This window comes from Sprattus sprattus (assembly GCF_963457725.1).
Source record: "Sprattus sprattus genome assembly, chromosome: 1".
Lineage (NCBI taxonomy): Eukaryota > Metazoa > Chordata > Actinopteri > Clupeiformes > Clupeidae > Sprattus > Sprattus sprattus.
This window is the reverse complement of record NC_137920.1, coordinates 22,303,361-22,325,573: the sequence shown is the minus strand read 5'-3', so window position 1 is coordinate 22,325,573 and position 22,213 is coordinate 22,303,361. Positions and strand designations below refer to the sequence as shown.

General features: G+C 41.1%; 2 protein-coding genes across 2 annotated transcripts; both read right to left on the bottom strand.

Moving 5' to 3' along the window:
- Positions 1 to 599: 599 nt before the first annotated feature.
- On the bottom strand, positions 600 to 13,929 carry LOC308368598 (GTPase IMAP family member 7-like; the record flags this gene model as incomplete). The annotated part of the gene is made up of 3 exons (XM_080842805.1): positions 600 to 611; positions 3,293 to 3,951; positions 13,905 to 13,929. The coding sequence occupies 3 exons, from the start codon at positions 13,927 to 13,929 to the stop codon at positions 600 to 602; spliced, it is 696 nt and encodes a 231-aa protein (XP_080698931.1).
- A 1,554-nt stretch (positions 13,930 to 15,483) lies between these two features.
- Positions 15,484 to 21,460, bottom strand: LOC308368592 (GTPase IMAP family member 9-like; the record flags this gene model as incomplete). Its single annotated transcript, XM_080842790.1, has 3 exons — positions 15,484 to 15,554; positions 18,040 to 18,780; positions 21,457 to 21,460. 3 exons carry the CDS (start codon positions 21,458 to 21,460, stop codon positions 15,484 to 15,486), a joined length of 816 nt encoding a protein of 271 aa, XP_080698916.1.
- Positions 21,461 to 22,213: the final 753 nt, after the last annotated feature.

Here is a 22,213-nt window from a genome sequence, read left to right as displayed (position 1 = left end):
AAGATGGCTCCGGCCTCCTAAACTGCAGAGCTTTTAGGAAAATCATGTAAAACATTGCTGCAAAATATTGTCCCCATCATGCCAGAAATGTAACATTTTCACCCAGTTGTGCACAGTTGGATTTTATGATGAATCTGAACCTACAAATGCACTACTGAACTCTTTGTTAGGAAAGGATTGCACAAGCAATGTGTGCATGTACACGCATGTGTGTGTGTGTGTGTGTGTGTGTGTGTGTGTGTGTGTGTGGGTGGGTCGGTGAGAGTGTGTGTGTGTGTGTGTGAGAGTATTGTGGGAGCCAAAACTATGGTGATCCCACGGCCAAAAGAAACCGAGGGACAGAGATCCCCCGGCCAGAGAGACGTAGTGTCCACGACCGGAAGGGGGAAGGGTATACCCCAAGATTGGAAAAAGCTGGACAGACAAACTGACATCCGACACTGGAAAGTACAACCTGCTCTTGGGCTCCCAAGTTTAAACGTTGGTAAATTCCCTTTCAGGACTATACAGGGCAGGCTTTAGGTCTCTGGGCTGGGGTTCTGGGAACTTGGCAGGTCGGGCCATTCCCTAATTGGATGCTCAACTGCATATTTTTTTGACTAGATTGCAAACTATTCAGACAAAGAGTTTAAAGAGTCACACACCTTTCACACCTATGCGTTAGAATCCGTTGATCCAACGGATGGCGGAGAAGGAGTCTGGCGCGTGAGGTTCTGTTGATACCAGACGTTATAGTGAGATTGACAGGTCAACAAACCAATCACGCCACTAGCAAGCTGTTTACCCTTTGAGTAGTAGCATGCTAACATTATATAGGGTGATAAGACACCTTGCAAATCCTATCAGACGTATTTTTCAGTTACAATAAAGGTGTTTTTACATTGTACAGTGTTTATTTCACGCTAACTTTTAAAAAATCTAACCCAAAAAAAGTCAAACAACCAACTTTTTAGGTACAAATATGACCATCTACGGAGTTTGGGCCGCCATCTTTTTTTTTTTTTGAGCTTGCCGCTCTGTACAAGTGAGCTATACGGGATATTATTGGCTAGTGCCTGTGCTGTCAGTTATGCATGAAAGGCAATTTGATTGGCTGCCACATGCATTGCCTCTCGAAAAGTTGAACATTCTTCAACTCTTGCCGCAAGCAAAGCATGAAACGCAATGCAAGGGAACCCAACGGAGCCACCATTCAGTTCGGCAAAGGATGACGTCACCCCATTCAAATTGAATGGGGATCCGTTAACCCTGACGCATCAACGCATTCTAACACGTAGGTGTGAATGGTGTGTTAAGTGGAATTTATGGACGGCTTATGCTTAAGTGCGTCCCCAAAAATGTCTGACTATCCGACAAAGCCACGTTTATCTTAATAGCCCACTAGATGGCGCTGTGGTTCTGGTTGGGAATCCCTGCAGAGCGACAGCCTCCTGAGCTTTTAGGAATATTATGTAACATATAACTGCCAAGTATTGTGTGTGTGTGTGTGTGTGTGTGTCTGTGTGTCTGTATGTGTGAGGGGGTAGCTTAAGGAATATAAAATTTGACACCAAGACAATCCTGAATTAAGCAGCTTTATTGTTTGCCATCTACAATACAAACAAGCCAGGGAGAAGTAAACATGATAATATTGTTTTCCCTAAGAGTAGAAGAGTTAATAACTAAATATGTTCACATTGTTTTCTCTAAGAGAAGAAAACCCATCCCATCTCTCACTCATCTCAGGTGAAGAAAATGCAAAAAAAAAAAGATCACAGCACTCATTCAGTGCCGACATAGAATACAACTCAAATGTACTAAAAATGTCTTAAATATTTCGATGTGCCCATTATGATATCTGATATCTAGAACACAGCACACTGTAGACAGCAGAGTTTTTTTACCAGATAAAATCTTTTTTTCATTTCCAAAGACTGTTAACTGAATCAAACGCACCCTCTAGGACTTTTGATGGAGCCTTTGCGACCTCCACAATTCCTCCCTTCAATTCTCCTCCTATTCCTTCCACAAAAACTCCTGGAACATCTACACCTTTGATGTTATCTACTTTATGCCCTATGGCTTCGTCACAACCTTTCCACATGCCAACAGGAACATCCACTGCTGCCTTAACCAGCCCAACTGCTGCTCCACTTACAAAAGCAGGAACCGTCAACACAGCCTTCCCCAAAAAAGTTAATGGGTTTTTGTTCTTCTTCTTCTCCTCTTGCCTCTCCATCTCTTTTTTTCTCTCCTCCCTCCATTCCTCCTCCTGTCTGTTATCTTGTTCTTCCTTCTCGTTCTTCTCCTTCTCTATTTTCATCTCCAAGTCCCTCCTCTCATCCTCCTTCTCAGCTCTTTGCCGCTCCCATTCCATCCTGACCTCCTGCCTTTCATCCTCCCTCTCCAGTCTTTTCCTCTCGAAGTCCCTCATCTCCTCCTGCCTCTGCATCTCTCTTTTCCTCTCCTCCTCCCTCCTTTCATCCTCCCGTCTCTTCTCTCGTTCCTCATAAATCTGCCCCTCCAGCTCCCTTTTCCTCTCCCAGTCCTTCCTCGCCTCCTCCCTTTCCTCCTCTTTCTCCACTCTTTTCCTCTCCCAGTCACTCTTATCCTTCTGTCTCTCCTCCTCTCTTTTCCTCTCCTCCTCGTCTCTTCTCCTCTCATAATCCTCCCTCTCCACCTCTCTTTTCCTCTCCCACTCCTTCCTCTCGTCCTCTTTTTTCCTCACCTCCTCCCTCTTTTCCTCCTCCCTTTTCTTCTCTTGTTCCTCATGTATAGTCCTCTCCTCCTCTCTTTTCCTCTCCCAGTCCTTCTTCTCCTCCTCTCTTTTCCTCGTCTCCTCCTTCCTTTCCTCCTCCCATCTCTTTTCTCGTTCATCATACATCTTCCTCTCCTCCTCGCTTTTCGCCTGCTCTCTTTTCTTCTCCTCCTCCCTCCTTTCCTCCTCCCGTTTCTTCTCTCGTTCCTCATTCATCTTCTTCTCCTCCTCTCTTTTCCTCTCCCAATCCTGCCTCTCCTCCTCTCTTTTCCTCTCCCAGTCCTTCTTCTCCTCCTCTCTTTTCCTCTCCTCCTCCCTCCTTTCCTCCTCCCTGTTTCTCTCTTTTTCCTCTTGTATCTTTCTCTCCTCCTCTCTTCTCCTCTCATACTCCATCTTGTCCTCCTCCCTCCTCTGTTTCTCCTCCTCCAGCCTCTGTCTGCCTTCTTCCTCAATCCTCTCCCTCTCTTCCTCACGTCTCTTTTCCTCTTGTTTTTCCCACTCCTCTCTCATGGCCTCCTCTCTCTTCCTCTGTTCCTCTTCTCTTTTCCTTTCAGCTTCCTGTTGTTTCTTCTCTTCCTCCATCCTCTTCCTCTCTTTCTCCTCTTCAATCTTTCTCTGGGCCTCCTCGTACATTTGATCAGTGTAGTGCATTCCATCATTGGCTGCTACCATCTTATCAATCTTGGCTAGCAGACGGGTCACCTGTGTGTGTTTTTTCTTCCTGTTGTCAAATGCGTGGTATCTGCCCCCACACTCTTCAATTAGCTGTTTAAGCTCTGGGCTTTTCTCTATGTAATCCTCCAGCTCTACACTGATGGAGTCCTCACCAGTGAATAGAACCATGGAGTATTTCAGAGCCAACTTGGAGAAGGTTTCCTGAATCCACTTCATGGTGTTGCGTTCCTCTTCGGTGAATCTCGCACCCAGCCTAATCACCAGCAGAAAGACGTGGGGTCCGGGAACGGTCATGTGCACGCACTTCCCAATCTCCTCCTTCAGCTCCTCATTGGTGAGAGATGTGTCGAAGAGTCCGGGCGTGTCGACCACCTCCACCTCTCTTCCTGACACTTTGGTTTCGTATTTCGTACACTGCCTTGTCACTGATGTAGGTGATGATTCCTCAACGAACTCCTCATTGCCCAGGATGGTATTCCCAGAGGCACTCTTCCCCACGCCTGTTTTACCCAGCAGAACAATCCGCAGAAGGGATCCAGCTAGACAAAAACACAGAGATGTTTTATTCATGTATTTTATATATCAGCCGAGTAGCCTGCTCTTTTTGGTTTGGTATGCGTCTCTACGTGACGAAGAGCAAGGATTAAACTAAATCCATTGAAGTATTAGCCTCTCCAAAGTTAAACGAGTTTTACATTTTAGATCAATACAAAAGTATATACCTAAAAGAAGAAGAAGAACAATCATTCCCTGATGATCAGGGTTTTTGTAGGGTATCATGAAGATTCTTCCATACTTTGTCCCAGCAAATCTCTTTCTCACTGTCAGAGGATATATCCCTAAACCATTGTTTTACTGATACCGATACATAAGGTTTAGAGATACATTTATATAGTTTGGTTATGTATTCAATATATCTTTATTGAGACAGTAGACAATCAAGTCCCTCAATAACACTGGAACAAGCAAACAAACACACAACACCACAAAATAAAACAAGGAAGAAAAAAAGGTCCAGAGTTGTTAGTTACCTATAAAGTCATCTGTTCGACAAAATGTGTGATAAATTGTGGCAGGTGCTTGCTTACACCTGTCACAGATAGGGTTAACTCCTGGGAAGATTTTGGATAGTTTAACCTTGGACATATGAAGCCTATATACAATCTTAAACTAAATAAGACTGTGCCTTGCACAAATAGAGGAGGAGTGATTTTTTTTTAACAATTGTTGACCATTGATCTTCAGTTATATCTGCATCAATGTCATTCTCCCAGTTTTCTTGCATTATTGACATTGAGGAACCTTCCAATTCAAACATAATTGTGTACAACCTTGATAAGGTTCCCTTCACCTCAGGTGGGGTTTGGTGGATGTGAGAGAAATTGAGTAAAGCGATTCTGTAGGAAATGTCTGACTTATGGTGTGCTGGTAAAGAAAATTCCTGTCTAACCTGATCAAATTACATTGAAATGGTTGGCTGTAAAAGGAAAATAAAGTGGCATAGAGACAGTGGCATAACGTTTCCGAAACTGAGACTAGATTTTTAAAGAGTGGCGCACTACAGAATTCCGACAGGTCTGTGGTGTATGTAAGGGAATAGATGACCACAAAAGAGCTGAAAGTGAAACAGGACTTCAATAACTACATTACATTTGTAACCAGCCAGGGAGATCCTGGGAGGATTTATCCCATCGCCAATTCAATAAGCCTTTGATATTGGCGGCCCAATAGTATATTTGAAAATTAGGTAGATCTATTCTGCCATGTATTTTAGGCCTTTGTAGAAACAATTTCCTGATCTTCGGTGTTTTATAATCTGAATAAAAGATGAAATAAGACTATCAAGCTTTGTAAAGAAAAAAAAAAAAAACGCTTTTGTAAGGAAATATGGGATGGACTGAAATAAAAATAAGAATTTGGGGAGGATATTCATTTTAATTAAAGTGATTATGTCACGATTTAGGACTATGATTATACTGTTTGACGACATTAGCGCCATCTCGTGGCCAAATGACAATTAAACATGCTTGTCTTTATTCAGTGTGTGTTGCATCTTTATTCATTGTGTCATCACCTGTGTGCAATCCCTAATAATTGTCCTACTCACCTGTGTTTCATGCATTCTCTGATTTGTCGGGATATAAATACCCGGAGGTTTTGTCAAGTTAGTTATTGCGTTGTTCCGTTCTCTACACGTGTCTACCGATGCCTAGCGTGAGTTCTGTCCAGTTTGTTAAACTGTTTTTGTGCGCGTTTTTTTGTTGGCTTCGCCGCTTGCTACTAGGATATAGTTATTGTGTGATAGCTGCACTTTTGTAACTTCTAAAGTTTTTGCCTTTTTGGATGTACAACCCCGTTGGTGTTTTTGGATTTAAATCATTTCAAGGATCTTTTGTGTTTTGGACTGTTACCTGTACAGTGCTTTCTCTGTTGGATTTAAATTGTTTCAAGGATCTTTTGTGTTTTGGACTGTTGCCTGTTCAGTGCTTTTTCTGTTGGATTATCGCTATTTGGAATAACCTTTGTTAGAACAATAAAGAAAAAATTGACGCCACTCTGCATTTAAATCCTAACTGTTCACTAGCTTACATGGTAGAGCACAGGTTTATTGCACTGGCGACCCAGGTTCGATTCCCGACTGAAACCCTGACATGACAACGCATTGTTTTGCTGAGAACTTCTTATCAAATTTTGTAGAAAAGCCATCTGGGCCTGGACATTTTCCACTTTGCATGCATGCAATAACATTGTTAATTTAGTCTTAAGAGATAGGGCTAGCTAAATAATTCACTAACCTCCTCCATAGTGGGGATATTTAGGCCCTCAAAGAAAGTTTCCATATATCACAGATCAGTGGGGGGTTCAGATGTATATAAATTAGAGTAAAAATCACAAAACCATTTTGATATTTCTAGGGTCCAATAACAATCCTGACTCAGATTCAATTTGATCAATGATATGAGTAGTAGAGGTAAGTCTCAGACTATAAGCAAGAGCTGTGCTGGGTTTTTCTCCATATTCATTGGACATGTTTAGATTTCATTAAAGCCCGCTCTGCCGGACCAGTAGAAATTATATTTAATTCAGCCTGGTATATCATTTGTTGCTTATAAAGCTCTGGGGTTGGGGTACCAGCATAGACTTTGTCTACATCCGAGATGAGCTCTGCAAGTTTTTATTTGTCTGGCCATTCATGCTTTATGAGTAGATGCACTGTAGGAGATAATCTGCCCCCTCAAGTAAAGCCTTAAGGGCCTCCCAAAGCAAGGGAGGGGAAGTCTCATCAGTCTCATCATTGGTCTCTAAGAATATGTCTCGGCAGCGACAGCCTGCGACCTGGGAGGCTACGGCCGATCACCACCCGTGGGATTATCCCTTACCTACCCCACTCCCACTCGTGCTATATTGCTTAAATGACCCATCTGATATAAGTGAATAGAGTCTCCATCTGAATCTATTAAGTCTATGATTGGGGAAGGTCAACCCCAGTGTTATAGGGGCATGGTCATATATTACCATACTATTGTAATCACTTGCCTCTTCCAAGGGCAGAATTGAATAAAGAAGTAATCTGTGTGAAGAGGTGTGGTAAACAGGTGAAAAGAGTAAAGGAATCTCCATGGGTCAGACATTGCATAAGACTGAAAGAAGCTTTCTATGCGTTCTGCCGTTTTTGATTTAGTGGCAGTGCGAGTGGAAGATCTAGCCAGGTTTAATTACACAATTACAGTCACCAGCAGTGGCGGTTTTAGACACGGGCCACCCGGGCGGTTGACTGGGGCGGCACTTTTTCAGGTCACGTGAGTGGCGGCACGACCAAGTAAATAAATAAATAATAATCTGGGCCGCGAAGCGGTTTTCTATTATCTATCATATCACTGTGTGGGGAAATGGCGAATTGGCGCCCCCTGAAAACGTGGAAGGGGAGGGAGCACGGGGGAAAAGTTAACCTCTGGGACTCCCAAATGGAACAGACAAGTGGGGGGACGGGGGGATCCACTGTAGGCTATAGAGCAATACTCTAATACAATTAGTGGGCGCAAGTCACTCACACCTCGACTTTCTTGCAAAAAACGCACATTCATAATGTTATAATTACAGGCCTATAATTCCTGCACGTTTTTTGTTTTTCTGAATTGTGTGAAATGGCTTATACAAATAGGTAATACTGAACGATTATGTGTCACCAAGGGCAAGGTGAATTGGTTTAGTCTTAACTTCTGTACGAGTGAAAGTTTTGGGGGATGGAGAATGTGTTGATTGTCGAGTGCAAAATAATCACAGAGATGGATAGGAAAAGGCAAAAATCCGTCAGGTGCCCAATTTCGGGAAAAAAAAGAAAAGAAGAAGAGGAGAAACGAGCAAAACATAAAGGTATGCAACTATGCTCTCTCTGTTTGATTACGGTAGCCTATCCATGAAGTGATGAAGGGCTAATGTAAATTGGTGGTAGGCTATAACTCTTACATTGGTTAGCTATTCTGCTGCTTATGATTATACAACAATAAATCGGTTTTAACTCAACAAACACGAGGGGTGTCTTGCCCGGGGCGTATTTCCATGTAGAACCGCCACTGGTCACCAGCTAATATAAGTTGATGAGTGTCTCAGTAAGGTATAGTTGACAGGAAGTTATTCATGAATTTTGAATCACCCCAGTTTGGGGCGTAAACACAGGTTAATGTCACAGGTAAACCGTAGAGTTTAAATGCAACCACAAATGGACAAGGTCAAAAGAAAAATAACAAAGAAAAAACATTGAATTGAAAAAAGTAACTGAATTGAATAATTGAATTGTGTTTGATGTGAGAACCGACAGGGAGTGAAGGGAGTGAGGATGTTCCATCAGTGAAAGACAGGTGCGTGGGATTGGTAATCAACCGCTGGGGAAGGTGAGTGCCAGGTGTGTGGGACCAGTACTGATTGTGTTTGTGAATAAGGTGCAGCTGGGAGTGTAAATGTGATAGCTGTAGCTGAGGTGTGTGAGTCCAAAAGTCAAGAAAGGGGGCGTGACCAGAGCTGAGTTCAGCGCAGACGTGTCACTGAGTTCCTTAGCGCCAACTCACATGTTTGCGTTTGAATGCATTGATCCAACAAATGACAGAGGAGGAGTCGTGTTGATAACGGAGACATTATAGTGAGATTGACAGGTCAACAAACCAATCACGTCGCTAGCAAACTGTTTACCTTGTGAATAGTAGCATGCTAACATTAGATAGGTGGCTCAGACACCTCAGACGTATTTTTCAATTACAATGACAGGGTTTCTACATTGTACAGTGTCTATTTCTCTGTAACTTTTTTTAAATATCAGCAAAAAAATCAAACTGAATGCATTCATGCAGTCAACGCATTCCAACGCAAATGTGTGAGTGGGTCGTTTTTGAGTTGAGTCAGGCAGATTAAAATGGAGTCAGAATTATTATGGTTGTACTAAGTAGGGTGCTTTAATAAATATTATGTTTTCAGCAAAGCGCAGAGAGACAAGCCCGCTGAAAACTTCGTACACCTTTTCCACCATTGGTTTGGGAGAATTGTCCTTTTCCATTTTAACTTGGCCTGCGTCATTGCAGCATCTTTAACCTTTCTATTGATCCAGTGTAAATATTAGAAGCTACACTTCCAATTCCATTCAGTTCAGTTCACTTTCAATTATACAGCTAGTTTCACCTGTTCTCTATTTAAACCCTGCCAGTGGGTTATGTCCTTATGTCAGGTATTGGTTGATCTTGTCCCTTTCTATACTACAATATTACATAAACAAATCTGTTGCCTGACTTACTGACACACTGCACATCATTCTCAGCTTAAGAAAAATGTCACACAAGTGAGTTTTATATTGCCACCCGTTATATTTCTCACAGGGGTGAATACTCAGACATTTGACCTTTTTTAATTAGTGAAGAACAGGCGGAAGGTAAACACCTGCTAAACATGCAGATAAACACAGTACAACCAACTCAACTCACCCATGATTGCTTTTCAGTGCTGACAGAGCGTCCAAATGTTGTAGCCTGAAGAGGAAACAGAGATAAATTGTAATTTCCACTTGCCTCCCTGACATAACCCCACATGCATTTGCTCAGAGAGTTAGCCGGTTAGGAGATATTATGGCTCAAATACATATTAACAAGTTGAGATAAGACTAGCAGTTCTCTCCCTCTCTGTCTCTCTCTCTCTCTGCCTTTGTCTCCCCCTCTCGCATGCACACACAACATGTATTCTTTTAAACACGAGTGATATAATGACCTGCTTTCCTGACCAAGTTACACTGCAAAAGTAATATGGGGGATATGTTACAAAAAATAAGCAAAATGAACTGCCAACAGTCAGGAAATGTGGCTTACTAAGTTTTTGTAAAACAAGTGATAATATCAAGCCTCAAAGAACCCAAAATATTTAAGAATTATTTTCTCAATATGCAGGGAAATGTGCTTAAATTCAGCAAATGCTAGTACCATCATCTTGAAATGAGGCTATATGCTAGCCAATGTAACGTAATTCAGTAAAGCTACACTAAAAGCAAGTACATTTGCCTAAATACAAAACAAAAATAAGAATTATTTTCTCCAAATGTACTTATAGAAATGTACTTATATTCAGCAAATACTAGCACCATTATCTTAAAATGGGGCTATATGCTAGGCAATTTATCTTGAAATCAGTACAGCTACACTGAAAATTGATTTTAAAAGCTGAATTTTTACAGTGTGAATGGTAATATGCCAGTATTTAGACTGGTGAAAAACATATTTGTTGTTGATCTTAGGGTGTTTTGTTTTGAATATCAACCATTTCAAAGAATATGTTTTGATTGAAACATCATGGTTTATCAAGTTGAGGATCCACACCTCGCACAGGCCACCGAGCTAGTGGATGTCGAGAAGCTGGTTGTATTTACCTCTTTTTACATATTCGGGAATACGATCCAAACTTAAGTCCAAGTAAAATACCATCTTGGGGATGTTATAGAATTGCACAGCAGTTCAAATGACTCGTAGTGTGTTGCCCAGATATCACATGGTATTTGAATGGTCAGATTAATGTAATGGCCACCTTTATATTCCAAATGAGATGTGCTCACTCACTTAAAATTGCTTATGGATGATAAAATTGCATAAGTTTTACTGTATTTGTACTGTGTTGTATTTTGTCTACAGTAATACATAATTGCTGTGCTCTGCTGTAAAACAATTAATTCCATTTGGTCATTATCAGTTTGTGATGAGGAGGATAAGATGCTTGAAAAATAAGCTCTGACTTTGACAAAGCAGTTTTGTGATTGTTAGAGGTGATCAAACAGCCTTATAATTATGGCAAATCTAGATTCAAGAATTAACGTGCTCAGAACCAGTTACAAAATCTCAGTAAAAAAAAAAATTGCCTGGTAAAAAGACATATCTTTTAAGACAAAAAACAAGCATATATTGCCTTGTTTTAGAGATATTTCTTTAAGTTTTATTTTTTGCAGTGTAGAAGTTAAATTAGGTGGCATATGTGAATGAAACATACTCACAGGTGAGAGGAATGAGTCTGAGATCCTGACAGCTTGCACACCTGATGGCAACTGGCTGTAATGCTAGCATGCAACAGTTTAAATAGAGAGAGAAAGACAGTCAAACTGAAACTGGAACCCTGTCAAGTTGGTTTCCATAAAAGCACATTGTTTCCAAGAAGTACCATTACATGTTGGCCTGGGCTGAACCTTTGGGTGAGCCTGCTCATGACACACCACCTTTATCTGCTTGTACATAATTTCCTGCGTTTCATCCACCCACACAAGTTGATAAACTAAGCCATAGATAACGCTACTGCAAGCGGTTTTAGGAGTCTTTATGTTGGTCTCTGTTACACAGGGGTTAAATAGCTGTACAGTTGGTTTCCAGGAAAGCAATTGTTTACAAGAAGTACCCTGAACTGTTAGCATAAGGGGGTGGGGGAAATTAACCTTGAGACTGAATCACCTGAGCATCGGCTGGAAATCTACTGAGATCCTACTGAGAGTTATAGGCTACTTATTGTCAAGTCATATCTGATAAGAAAAAACTAAATAAGGATTATTTACATTGATGTTAGCTTAAAGGTGATATAAAGGATGCTTGCAGGGAAACAAACCAGACCCTGATAATGACAAAAACCTGTAGCGCTAAAAAGTCTTTACTTGCACTCTGAAACAGAAACCATACATTTGTAATGGAATATTATAAGGGAATATTAGAGAAAATATGAATGTATTCAGGGATGATCATGTGACTGGTGATGGTCAGTACCTCCAGTGGCTCACACACAGAGCTCTTTACCATCCTTAAATTATACTCACGAGAACCTGCCTCTGAAAACTGGACTATGTAATTGGAGCTGGTATTAGGAGCATGGTGAAACGGTGGTCATACGTGACTTGTAGATCTGACACAAGATACCCTGAGATTTTAGAGCGACACGTCGTTTTTTCACACATTCCTAAAGCCCAAAACAAAGGAGGAAAGGAGCCGGCTGTGGATTTAACAGTGTGGGAGACCCCGTTCCCAACTCAATGTATCAAAGATCAACGAACACACATGTTTGCTCCAAAATAAATTAAGCTTCTTGCAGCTAGCCAGCTATGCTATCTAGCTAACTATATAGTTGAGAGAACATCCCCAAACAGTTATGGTTGATGTCAACTAGTATTATAATACCATAACTAGTCTCTCCAACAAATGTGTTAATGTTACTATCAAAATGTTAATGTTACCGTCTGTAAGGTTGCACACTTAGCTATCCTAGCTAGCGATAGCAAATGCCATCAAGTTGCAAGGAGCTACTCCAAGAAAATACAAGAAATTTGTCGTGCCAATTATTTCCATTTCACCAGGACACATTTGTTTCCCCTTTTCTGATGGCTCTTTTGCAGGTTGTTATCCATGTTAAACACTTTGTCGTCTGTCATTTTCACCCTCTGTTACTCGAGCTAATGAAAGCTGCTGTTGATCCTAGTGGTTAGACACCAGGGGCCGGTATTTCAAAACTTATAATCCAGATCAGAATGATCCGGATAACCAAATCCCCCTGTCCTCAGCCACGGATCAACCTGATCTATCCCGGTATTTCAAAACTTTGCTGGATTGGATCAGAGTGATCCTGATACCGGCAGATTGGGATGTCCAAATCCGTCCCGCCCCCTGGATCGCAGACAGGAAACAGGAAATGGAGCGACCTTTTTACTAGAAAAAGGAGAAGCTAACACAACTTTTGTCACTAAATTAAAGTATAATCTTGGTCAGTGTTGATGCGTCCTTAAACTAGATGAAATGCAATCATTATATTGAGTTAACCAATTACGTAAATCAGCACAAAGTTGAAAGAAGAGCTCGGCGATCTCTAATTAAGCAGAGTTCGCGCTAATACGAGCTAACGCTGCTCCATTGACTTCTGTGTTAAGGAGCTAAACAGTTGGTAAATAGGCTAGCGTCTGTATGTCGCGGTCCACAGACCACATTCTAATGCATCAATGCATTGTGTGTAGATTTTAAATTGTGTTGTAGCCTACATATATTTTTAGGAAACAGCTGTCAACAAAAGGGACAGCCTTCAAACCTTAATATTTGCTTTACTTTACAGATGTTTGTGGAAAGAGAAGTCAGGCAGTTAACACAGACCTGCTGTAAATGGCATAACCTTTTGAGCTTTGGCTATGAAATGTAATTGTGTGTGCTGAATGCATGTTAATAAATACATTTGACTGATTTTCAGTGGAGGCTTTTATCAGTAGGTATAACTTAAACTGTTACTTAAATAAGGCATTCATATTCAAACTTTCGCTGTGTTTTCTGAAAAAGAAAGGAAAGTGCAACGAAAAAAAACATTGATCAAACATCAGTGAATTACTGTATCAAACAAATAACTTTTGGAGCAGTTACACCTAAACTGTTCAAACCTTTACATGTAATCTCCCTCAAATCCACCTCTGAGGTGGGATCAGGGTGATCCTGATTTTAAGGATCAAACTGATCCAGATTTCCCACTTAAATTTTGAAATACTCAACAGCAGTGTTTAATCCAGATCAAAGGCAGGATTGGATTCCCAAATCTGAATCTGAATCTTCAGGATCAGATTTGCTTTGAAATACCCGTTTTTAGGATCTGATCAGGATTTAATCCAATCCAGGAGGATTAATCCTGTTGGATCATTTTGAAATACCGGCCCCAGGGTTTATCGGGGGAGGTGATAGCTGATGGTAAAGATCTCGTCTGTATAACGCTGTTCATAACATTCATCAAACACCCCTCACACTTTCAATATGCGAACAGTGTCCCCTTCCAAAATTTGAATTCCACCTTTAAGGAGTGGCGGCACAGCCATACACATTTTAAAATACCTGGAGAAGAGAGAAGGTTCCGGTTGAACCTCGCTCGGTCTCATGCAAATGCTTTTGTTAGAACTGTCGTTGTAGCTGTGAATCAGGGTCCTCTCAACTTTCAGCTGTCATGAAAAACATCTGTCTTTCCTCACCTCCTCCAACAGGCGTCTCAGCCATGCTAAGCTCTCCTCATAATCTTTGATAATCTTTGAGCTCACCAACGACTTCAACAATATGAAGGGTATTTTTTTTTTTAATGAAAACTAATGAATTAAGTTGTTAATGGAGAGCAATTATTCCCCATTGACTCATTTATTGACTGCATTCATATCACACTGGCACATCTTTGTGTTCATTTCATTTTGATTTAAAACATATTTAAATACTTTAAAACATCTTACAACTGATGAGCTTATATCATATCATATACTGAATCTTTTTTGTATAATGATATATATATATATATATATGATTTGACCATCATTTAGCAACAGTGATGACAGTGAGATAGTTGAGTGTTCTATATGGTTCAATAGCATCTAAGTTTTAAGCATGTGTAAAACTGCTATTATTATGATTATTAATAGGAATGTACTGTATGGAATATACACCAGTTATCTCCAAATTACTTTAATTTACGGGATAGGAATATGATTGATAGCACCTCTCAAAACTCTTCTAAAAAATGAACCTAGAATCAAATGACAACTGTCCTCCAGTGGATGTGATGATATCAATGTGCCGTGATCTATTACAGCTGATTAAAAAGCCATAACAAAAGACAGGTGTTGATTTGTTGTTTAAACAGCTTTTCTTTTAATGCTGCTTTTGTGTAAAAGAGGGTTTCTTTGTGGATTCATCCCTTGTTTTTCTGTTTTGACTGCCCTAATAGTGAAGGCAGTTTATTCTATTTTCTTCTGAGCAGTCAGGCCTAGTTCTTAAAAAAGGCACATGAGGAAGAACTCGACAAAATGTCATATTCCCATGTGCCTGTCAGAGTTCCGCCACTACTAATAGCCTATTGTAGAAATTATTAAATTTCTCAAAAAGATGATCAGAAACAAGGCAGATAAATTCATACACTTATCAGGATAAACATGCCAGCATACATGTGTAAATATACATAATGCATATTAACAAAACAGAGTATATACATGATACATGATACATACAGAGACATACATTTAGATATATTTTACACTACATAAAAGACATGACAAAATACATGACTGAACACTGAAGACTACAAACAAAACACCAACAGGTGATTGATATTTGGAATGCTTGCATTTAGCGCGAGGCTGGCTAATAAGCCTCTGGGTTGTGTTTGCAATGTTATCTCCTAAAGGAGATGCATCTGCACCAACAGATGTCTCTGTGTACACGTGTGTACGTCTGTTCAGACTAGCAGTAGGGCACTTGGGGGACTTTGTGTTTTATACTGCAATCAAAGGCCACACAAATTGCTCTGTGTGATAAAATGTGAAGTCTTCTCCTTATTTGAGCAATCTTATCAGGGTGTTGATGAACAGTATCTACAAAGCTTCCGCGACACATGAACATTTACAGACGGGTCTTTACATTGACAGAGTTACTGTTTGTTTTCGCTTTCCCCTATTAATGTAAATATGAAACAGCAATTATGTATGATGTCTGAAGTTTGAAGATTTGTTAAGTATTGTTTTAATGTGCCCTACTGTGAAAAACAATGTGTAACATGCAGTGGCGGTTCTAGGCACGGGCGACCCGGGCAGACGCCTGGGGCGGCACTTTTTCAGGACATGTGGGGGGCGGCACGAGCACTTAAAAAAAATTATCATCTGGACCGCAAATCAATTTTCACTGTGTCATATCACTGTGTGAGGAATTGGCAAATTGGCGCCCCTAGCAGCTGCAGCTAAGAAGGTGCCGCACAGATCCTGGGTGAAAGGGGGAAAGAGCGAGGGAGCAGCGGACAGTTCAGCTCTGGGTCTCCCAATTGGAATGGACAAGGGGGGGATCTACTTCCACTGTATAGAGCAAAACTCTAATGCAATTAGTGGGCTAAAGTCAGTCACACATCAACTTTCTTCCAAATAACGCACATTCATAACATTATAATTACCCTATAAATGGCTTATAAAAATAGGAAATACAGAACGATTTTGTGGTCACCAAGGGCAAGGTTAATTGGTGGAAGGAGACCACTAACTGCATCAACTTATCCAACTGGTGAAGGTAGTAGTGAGTAGAGTATAGATAGATAGTTAGATACTAATTTAATACATCTTTTGATAGATTTTTTACAGAGTAGTCTATTACATTATCGATATAGCTATTGAAGGATGCTCGAGTGGACAAGGTAAAAATATGTTTTTTAATCAGTGTAACTTAACCAAAATTCTGCAAATGCAATGATTAATGATGGTGGTAGGCTACAAAGAAGGGTGCTTTAATAAATGCTATATTTTCAGCAAAAGAAAAAAAAACACACCAATTAAAACCTTCAGAACACCTATTCAGTCACTGATTTAAGGAGTTACGTCTTATAATAGAATGCAAATCAAATTTACCAAAATGATTTTAATGTCTAAAATATTTCATTGTGCCCATTATGATATCTGATTTCACAACCTACTGCCCCACACACCTACTGCCTCTCACACCAACACATACATCAGTTCCGAGCTATTTTTTTCTATTTTAAGAGCTGTTAAGCAATTCATTTTTCAACCATTTCTTTGCCTTTTGCCTAATGTTGACAATTTTAGGGCATACAAAGAGTCCAGACCCTTAACCAGCTTGGATCCATATTTCCAATGTATTGTTACAGGGTTAAAAGTTTCATGCTTTTATCACAAAGGTTAACATTTATCCTGCTCCGCTTTTAGTTTCTTCCCCAATTCCTCCTTCTCCTTCTTCTTCTCTATTTTATTTTCTCCATCTCTCTTTTCCTCTCCCAGTCCCTCCTTTCCTCCTCCTGTCTTGTTTCTCGATCCTCTTTTAGTTTCTTTTCCAATTTCTCCTTCTCTTCCTTCTCCTTCTCTATTTTCATCTCCAACACCCTCCTCTCATCCTCCCTCTCCACTCTTTGCCTCTCCCATTCCACCCTGACCTCCTGCCTCTTCACCTCCCTCTCCAGTCTTTTCCTCTCGAAGTCCCTCATCTCCTCTTGCCTCTGCATCTCTCTTTTCCTCTCCTCCTCTTTCCTTTCCTCCTCCCGTATCTTCTCTCGTTCCTCATACATCTGCCTTTCCACCTCCCTTTTCCTCTCCCAGTCCTTCCTCGCCTCCTCCCTCTCCTCCTCCTTCTCCAATCTTTTCCTCTCCCAGTCCTTCATATCATTCTGCCTCTCCTCCTCTCTTTTCCTAACCTCCTCCTTCCTTTCCTCCTCCCATCTCTTTTCTCGTTCATCATACATCTTCCTCTCCTCATCGCTTTTTGCCTTCTCTCTTTTCTCCTCCTCCTCCCTCCTTACCTCCTCCCTTCTCTTCTCTTGTTCCTCATTTATCTTCCTCTCTTCCTCTCTTTTCCTCTCCCAATCCTGCCTCTCCTCCTCTCTTGTCTTCTGCCAATCCATCCTCTCCACCTCTCTTTCCCTCTCCCAGTCCTTTCCCTCCTCCTTTCTTTTACTCTCCCAGTCCTTCCTCTCCTCCTGTTTTTTCCAGTCCTGCCTTTCCTCCTCGCTTTTCCTCTCCCAATCCTGCCTCTCATTCTCTCTTTTCCTCTCCCAATCCTGCCTCTCCAACTCTCTTTTCATCTCCCAGTCCTTCCTCTCCTCCTCACTTTTCCTCTCCTCCTCCCTCCTTTCCTCCTCCCTTCTCTTCTCTTGTTCCTCATTAATCTTCCTCTCCTCCTCTCTTTTCCTCTCCTCCTCTCTTTTCCTCTCCCAGTCCTTCCTCTCCTCCTCTCTTTTCTTCTCTTCCTCCCTCCTTTCCTCCTCCCTTCTCTTCTCTCGTTCATCAAATACCTTCCTCTCCTCCTCGCTTTTTGCCTCCTCTCTTTTCCTCTCCTCCTCCCTCCTTTCCTCCTCCCTTATCTTCTCTTGTTCCTCATGTATCTTCCTCTCCTCCTCTCGTTTCCTCTCCCAATCCTGCCTCTCCTCCTCTCTTTTCCTCTCCCAGTCCTTCCTCTTTTCCTCTCTTTTCCTCTCCTCCTCCCTCCTTTCCTCCTCCCTTTTTCTCTCTTGTATGTTTCTCTCCTCCTCTCTTCTCCTCTCATTATCCATCTTGTCCTCCTCCCTCGTCTTTTTCTCCTCCTCCAGCCTCTGTCTGCCTTCTTCCTCAATCCTCTCCCTGTCTTCCTCACGTCTCTTTTTCTCTTGTTCATCCCACTCCTCTATCATGGCCTCCTCTCTCTTCCTCTGTTCCTCTTCTCTTTTCCTTTCAGCTTCCTGTTGTTTCTTCTCTTCCTCCATCCTCTTCCTCTCTTTCTCCTCTTCAATCTTTCTCTGGGCCTCCTCGTACATATGATCAGTGTAGTGCTGTCCACCATTGGCTGCTACCATCCTATCAATCTTGGCCAGCAGACGGGTCACCTGTGTGCGTTCTTTCTTCCTGTTGTCAAAGGCGTGGTATCTGCCCCCACACTCTTCAATTAGCTGTTTAAGCTCTGGGCTTTTCTCTATATAATCCTCCAGCTCTACACTGATGGAGTCCTCACCAGTGAATAGAACCATGGAGTATTTCAGAGCCAACTTGGAGAAGGTTTCCTGAATCCACTTCATGGTGTTGCGCTCCTCTTCGGTGAATCTCTCACCCAGCCTAATCACCAGCAGAAAGACGTGGGGTCCGGGAACGGTCATGTACACGCACTTTCCAATTTCCTCCTTCAGCTGCTCGTTGGTGAGCGATGTGTCGAAGAGTCCTGGCGTGTCGACCACCTCCACCTCTCTTCCTGACACTTTGGTTTCGTATTTCTTACACTGCCTTGTCACTGATGCAGGTGAGGACTGCTCGACAAACTCCTTGATGCCCAGGATGGTATTCCCAGAGGCACTCTTCCCCACACCTGTTTTACCCAGCAGCACAATCCGCAGAAGGGGCCCAGCTAGACAACAGAAACAGAGACTGTAAGTACTGTTAATATGTTTTTTTTTCATGTATTTTATACATCAGCCGTGCAGCCTGCTGTTTTTGGTTTGGTATGCGTCTGTACGTAACGAAGAGCAAGGATAAAATAAAATCCATTGAAGTTTTAGCCTCTCCAAAGTTTTACAAGTTTTATCTACATTTTAGATCAATGAACAGAAGAAGAACAATCATCCCCTGATGATCAGGTTTTTTGGAGTTAACATGAAGATTCTTCCATACTGTTTCCCAGAGCTACTCTCTTCCTCACCCTCAGAGGATATATCCCTACACCATACATGTTTACTGATAAAGATGCATAAAGTTAAAAGAAAAATGTATATTGTTTGGAAACCATCACATGGCCAGGCAAACCGTATTCAGCTTGCAGATCATTGCAAGCTCATAGACCATTGTCATCATAAAAGTCTTTAAGAACATAAACTCCCCTATCCATCAACAATGGAAAAGAAGAAGGTGCATTGCCAATAAAAAGAGAAACAATACTGAATGCAGGAGAAAGCTTGTGCCATGTAACACTTCAAGGACAAAGGCCTTAAGGCCTTACTTAGGTAGTCTGCCATGCCTTGATGTTTTTGTACATTTCCCCTCACTGAAAACATTGATGCACAAATGGCATACATTACAGGCAATAATAACATGGGAGTAATAACAACATGCGAGTAAAGGGAATGTAGTAAAATCAAAACAAATTGTATTCCATGTATCTTTATTGAGATTTCAAACACAAAGACAGTAGACACTCAAGTCGCTCTATAACATTGGGACAAGCAAACAAACACAAAACACCACAAAATAAAACAAGGGAGGAAAGAAAAGAAAAAAAGGGTCCAGAGTGGTTAGTTACCTATAAAGTAAATGTAGTACATAACAAGGAGACAAGGTCCACTGTCATCTGCTTTACATGTAAAATAAATGGACGCCATGTCACATCAAATTTCCCCATTGATCCATTTTATAGTGTATCTAATTTTTTCAATCTTAAGAAAAAACATGACATCACAGATCCATCTGCCAAAGGAAGGGGGCTGGTCACTCTTCCAATTTAAAAGAATGAGTCGCTGTGCTAAAAGGGAGTAATAGGCTATTCTATTTAATTGTGGCTTTTGCAGAGGGAGATTGTCTGCTGTTACACCCAGTGGCGTTTCTACATTAGGGGCAGGTGGCGACCTGATGACGCTGTTGTGCAAAAAGCTCAATACATTCGTACTTTGCAGCAAACTATATATATATTTATATGCAAAGTAGCCTAAATATTTTTGTGAATAACCTTGACTCACAAGCATTATAGTCTTGTTTTGGAGTAATTTGATTTGTGTGTTTTTTACTGCCTGTGTGCTTGCCATAGACATGAATGAACGTTTATATGTCTATGGTGCTTGCTCTGTGCAACGTTTCCGGTTTCCTGTGGGGCACAGGCCCACGCTGCCCCACTGCTTCCATGGAAACACCAATGAGCTTGAACCACACAGGCCAAAGTTAACATCGAGCCGTGGGGCACTTTCAAATTTGGCCCATGTAATCTGCCTGGCTGGAATAATGCGAAACCCGCGAGAACTGTACCCCGAGACTAAGAAGAAAAAAACATAGTCAAAGATCATATCAGACAGACCAATGCCAGTTATGTTACTGCTAGTTAGCTATCACTAGTTTTCGAGTATTTTGGAAGTGTTTTGATTCAGACTACAATGAAAAACGTACACTATTTGTTGAGGGTGCAATTTAATATATTTTCGTTGGAAGAGAAATTTGCATAAAGCTCTGTGGGAAGTGCGAACTTTGAGAAGATGTGCGAAAGCGACACCAGGCTAAAAAGACACTGCATAAAGCATGTTAAATGTATTTGAAATAGGATTACTGCTCCCTGCTGGCACTCAAAATGTATCCCATAGTTTATCTTACTGGTCTATATAGGCCTACTGCTTATAATAATCAGCTACCTCTATTATAATGACGATGACATGACGTCAAAATTGCCCCACCAGAAATTTCAGGTTATAATCGCCACTGGTTACACCAAAAAGTCCAATGAAAGGACAGGGATCAATTATTGATATCACAAACTGGCTATTGGCTACCTGGCGCGCCATTGGAGGATTTAAACTATCCACGACTACGTAACAAAAGCGACGGCAAAGAGAGAAGCACAGCAAAACTTCGATACTGCTCTCTCGGCTTTGAGGTACACTCAGCAACCACAGATTTAACTATTATAGTTAAATAATAATAATATAGCTCCAAGGATCCTTACAATGCTGAACTAAGTTTGTATAGCCGCCTCGCCAGACTGAATCTGAAGGCAAAATCAAATTGGCCGGAAGAAGAGGGGCGGGACTTCCCACCAGGTTTCACCTGTTCTCTATTTAAGCCCTGCCATTGAGTTATGTCCTTATGTCAGATATTAGTTGATCTTGACCCTTTATATACTACCATATTACATAAACAAATCTGTTGCCTGACTTACTGACACACTGTACATAATTCTCAGATTAAGAAAATGTCACACAAGTGAGTTTTATGTTGCCACCCATTATATTTCTCACAGGGGTGAATACTCGTACATTTGACCATTTCAAATGAGTGAAGAACACCTGCTACACGTGTAGATAAACACAGTACAACCCACTTAACTCACCCATGATTGCCTCTCAGCGTTAACAGAGTGTCCAAATGTTCTTTAACCTGTAGAGGAAACAGAGATAAAGTATAATTTCCCACTCGCCTCATGCCCACATGCATTTGGTCAAAGAGATAGCTGGTTAGGAAACATTGTGGCACAAAAACATTTTAACAAGTTGAGATAAGACAAGCAGATATCTCTCTGTCTAGCTGTCTCTCTGTCTCTCTGTCTTTCTCTATCAGTCTCTGTCTAACTCTCTCGCATACACACACACACACAATGTACTGTCTCAAACACAACTAATGTAATGACCTGCTTTCACAACCAAGTTAATAGCATTTTTTTTTTCAAACAGACTTCTACTTGATGTTCACAAATGTTTCCATCTCAGTTGTACCTCATTCTTTGGTGATTTTATAATACACATGCTTGGACAGTTATATTCTACCATAATACCTTTAATTAGTTCAGTGATCGTAAATGTTAAAAGTAAAGTATTTATAAACATAAACAGGCAAAATAAGCACTGGGTCTAAAAGACTTGCATTGCCAAAATTTAAAATTAGGTAGCGAATGTGAATGAAGCATACTCACAGGTGAGAGGAAGGTTGAGTCTGAGATCCTGACAGCTTGCACACCTGATGGCAACTGGCCGTAATGCTGGCATGCAGCAGTTTAAATAGAGAGAGAAAGACAGTCAAACTGAAACTGGAACCCTGCGAAGTTGGTTTCCATAAAAGCACAGTGTTTTCAAGAAGTACCATAAAATGTT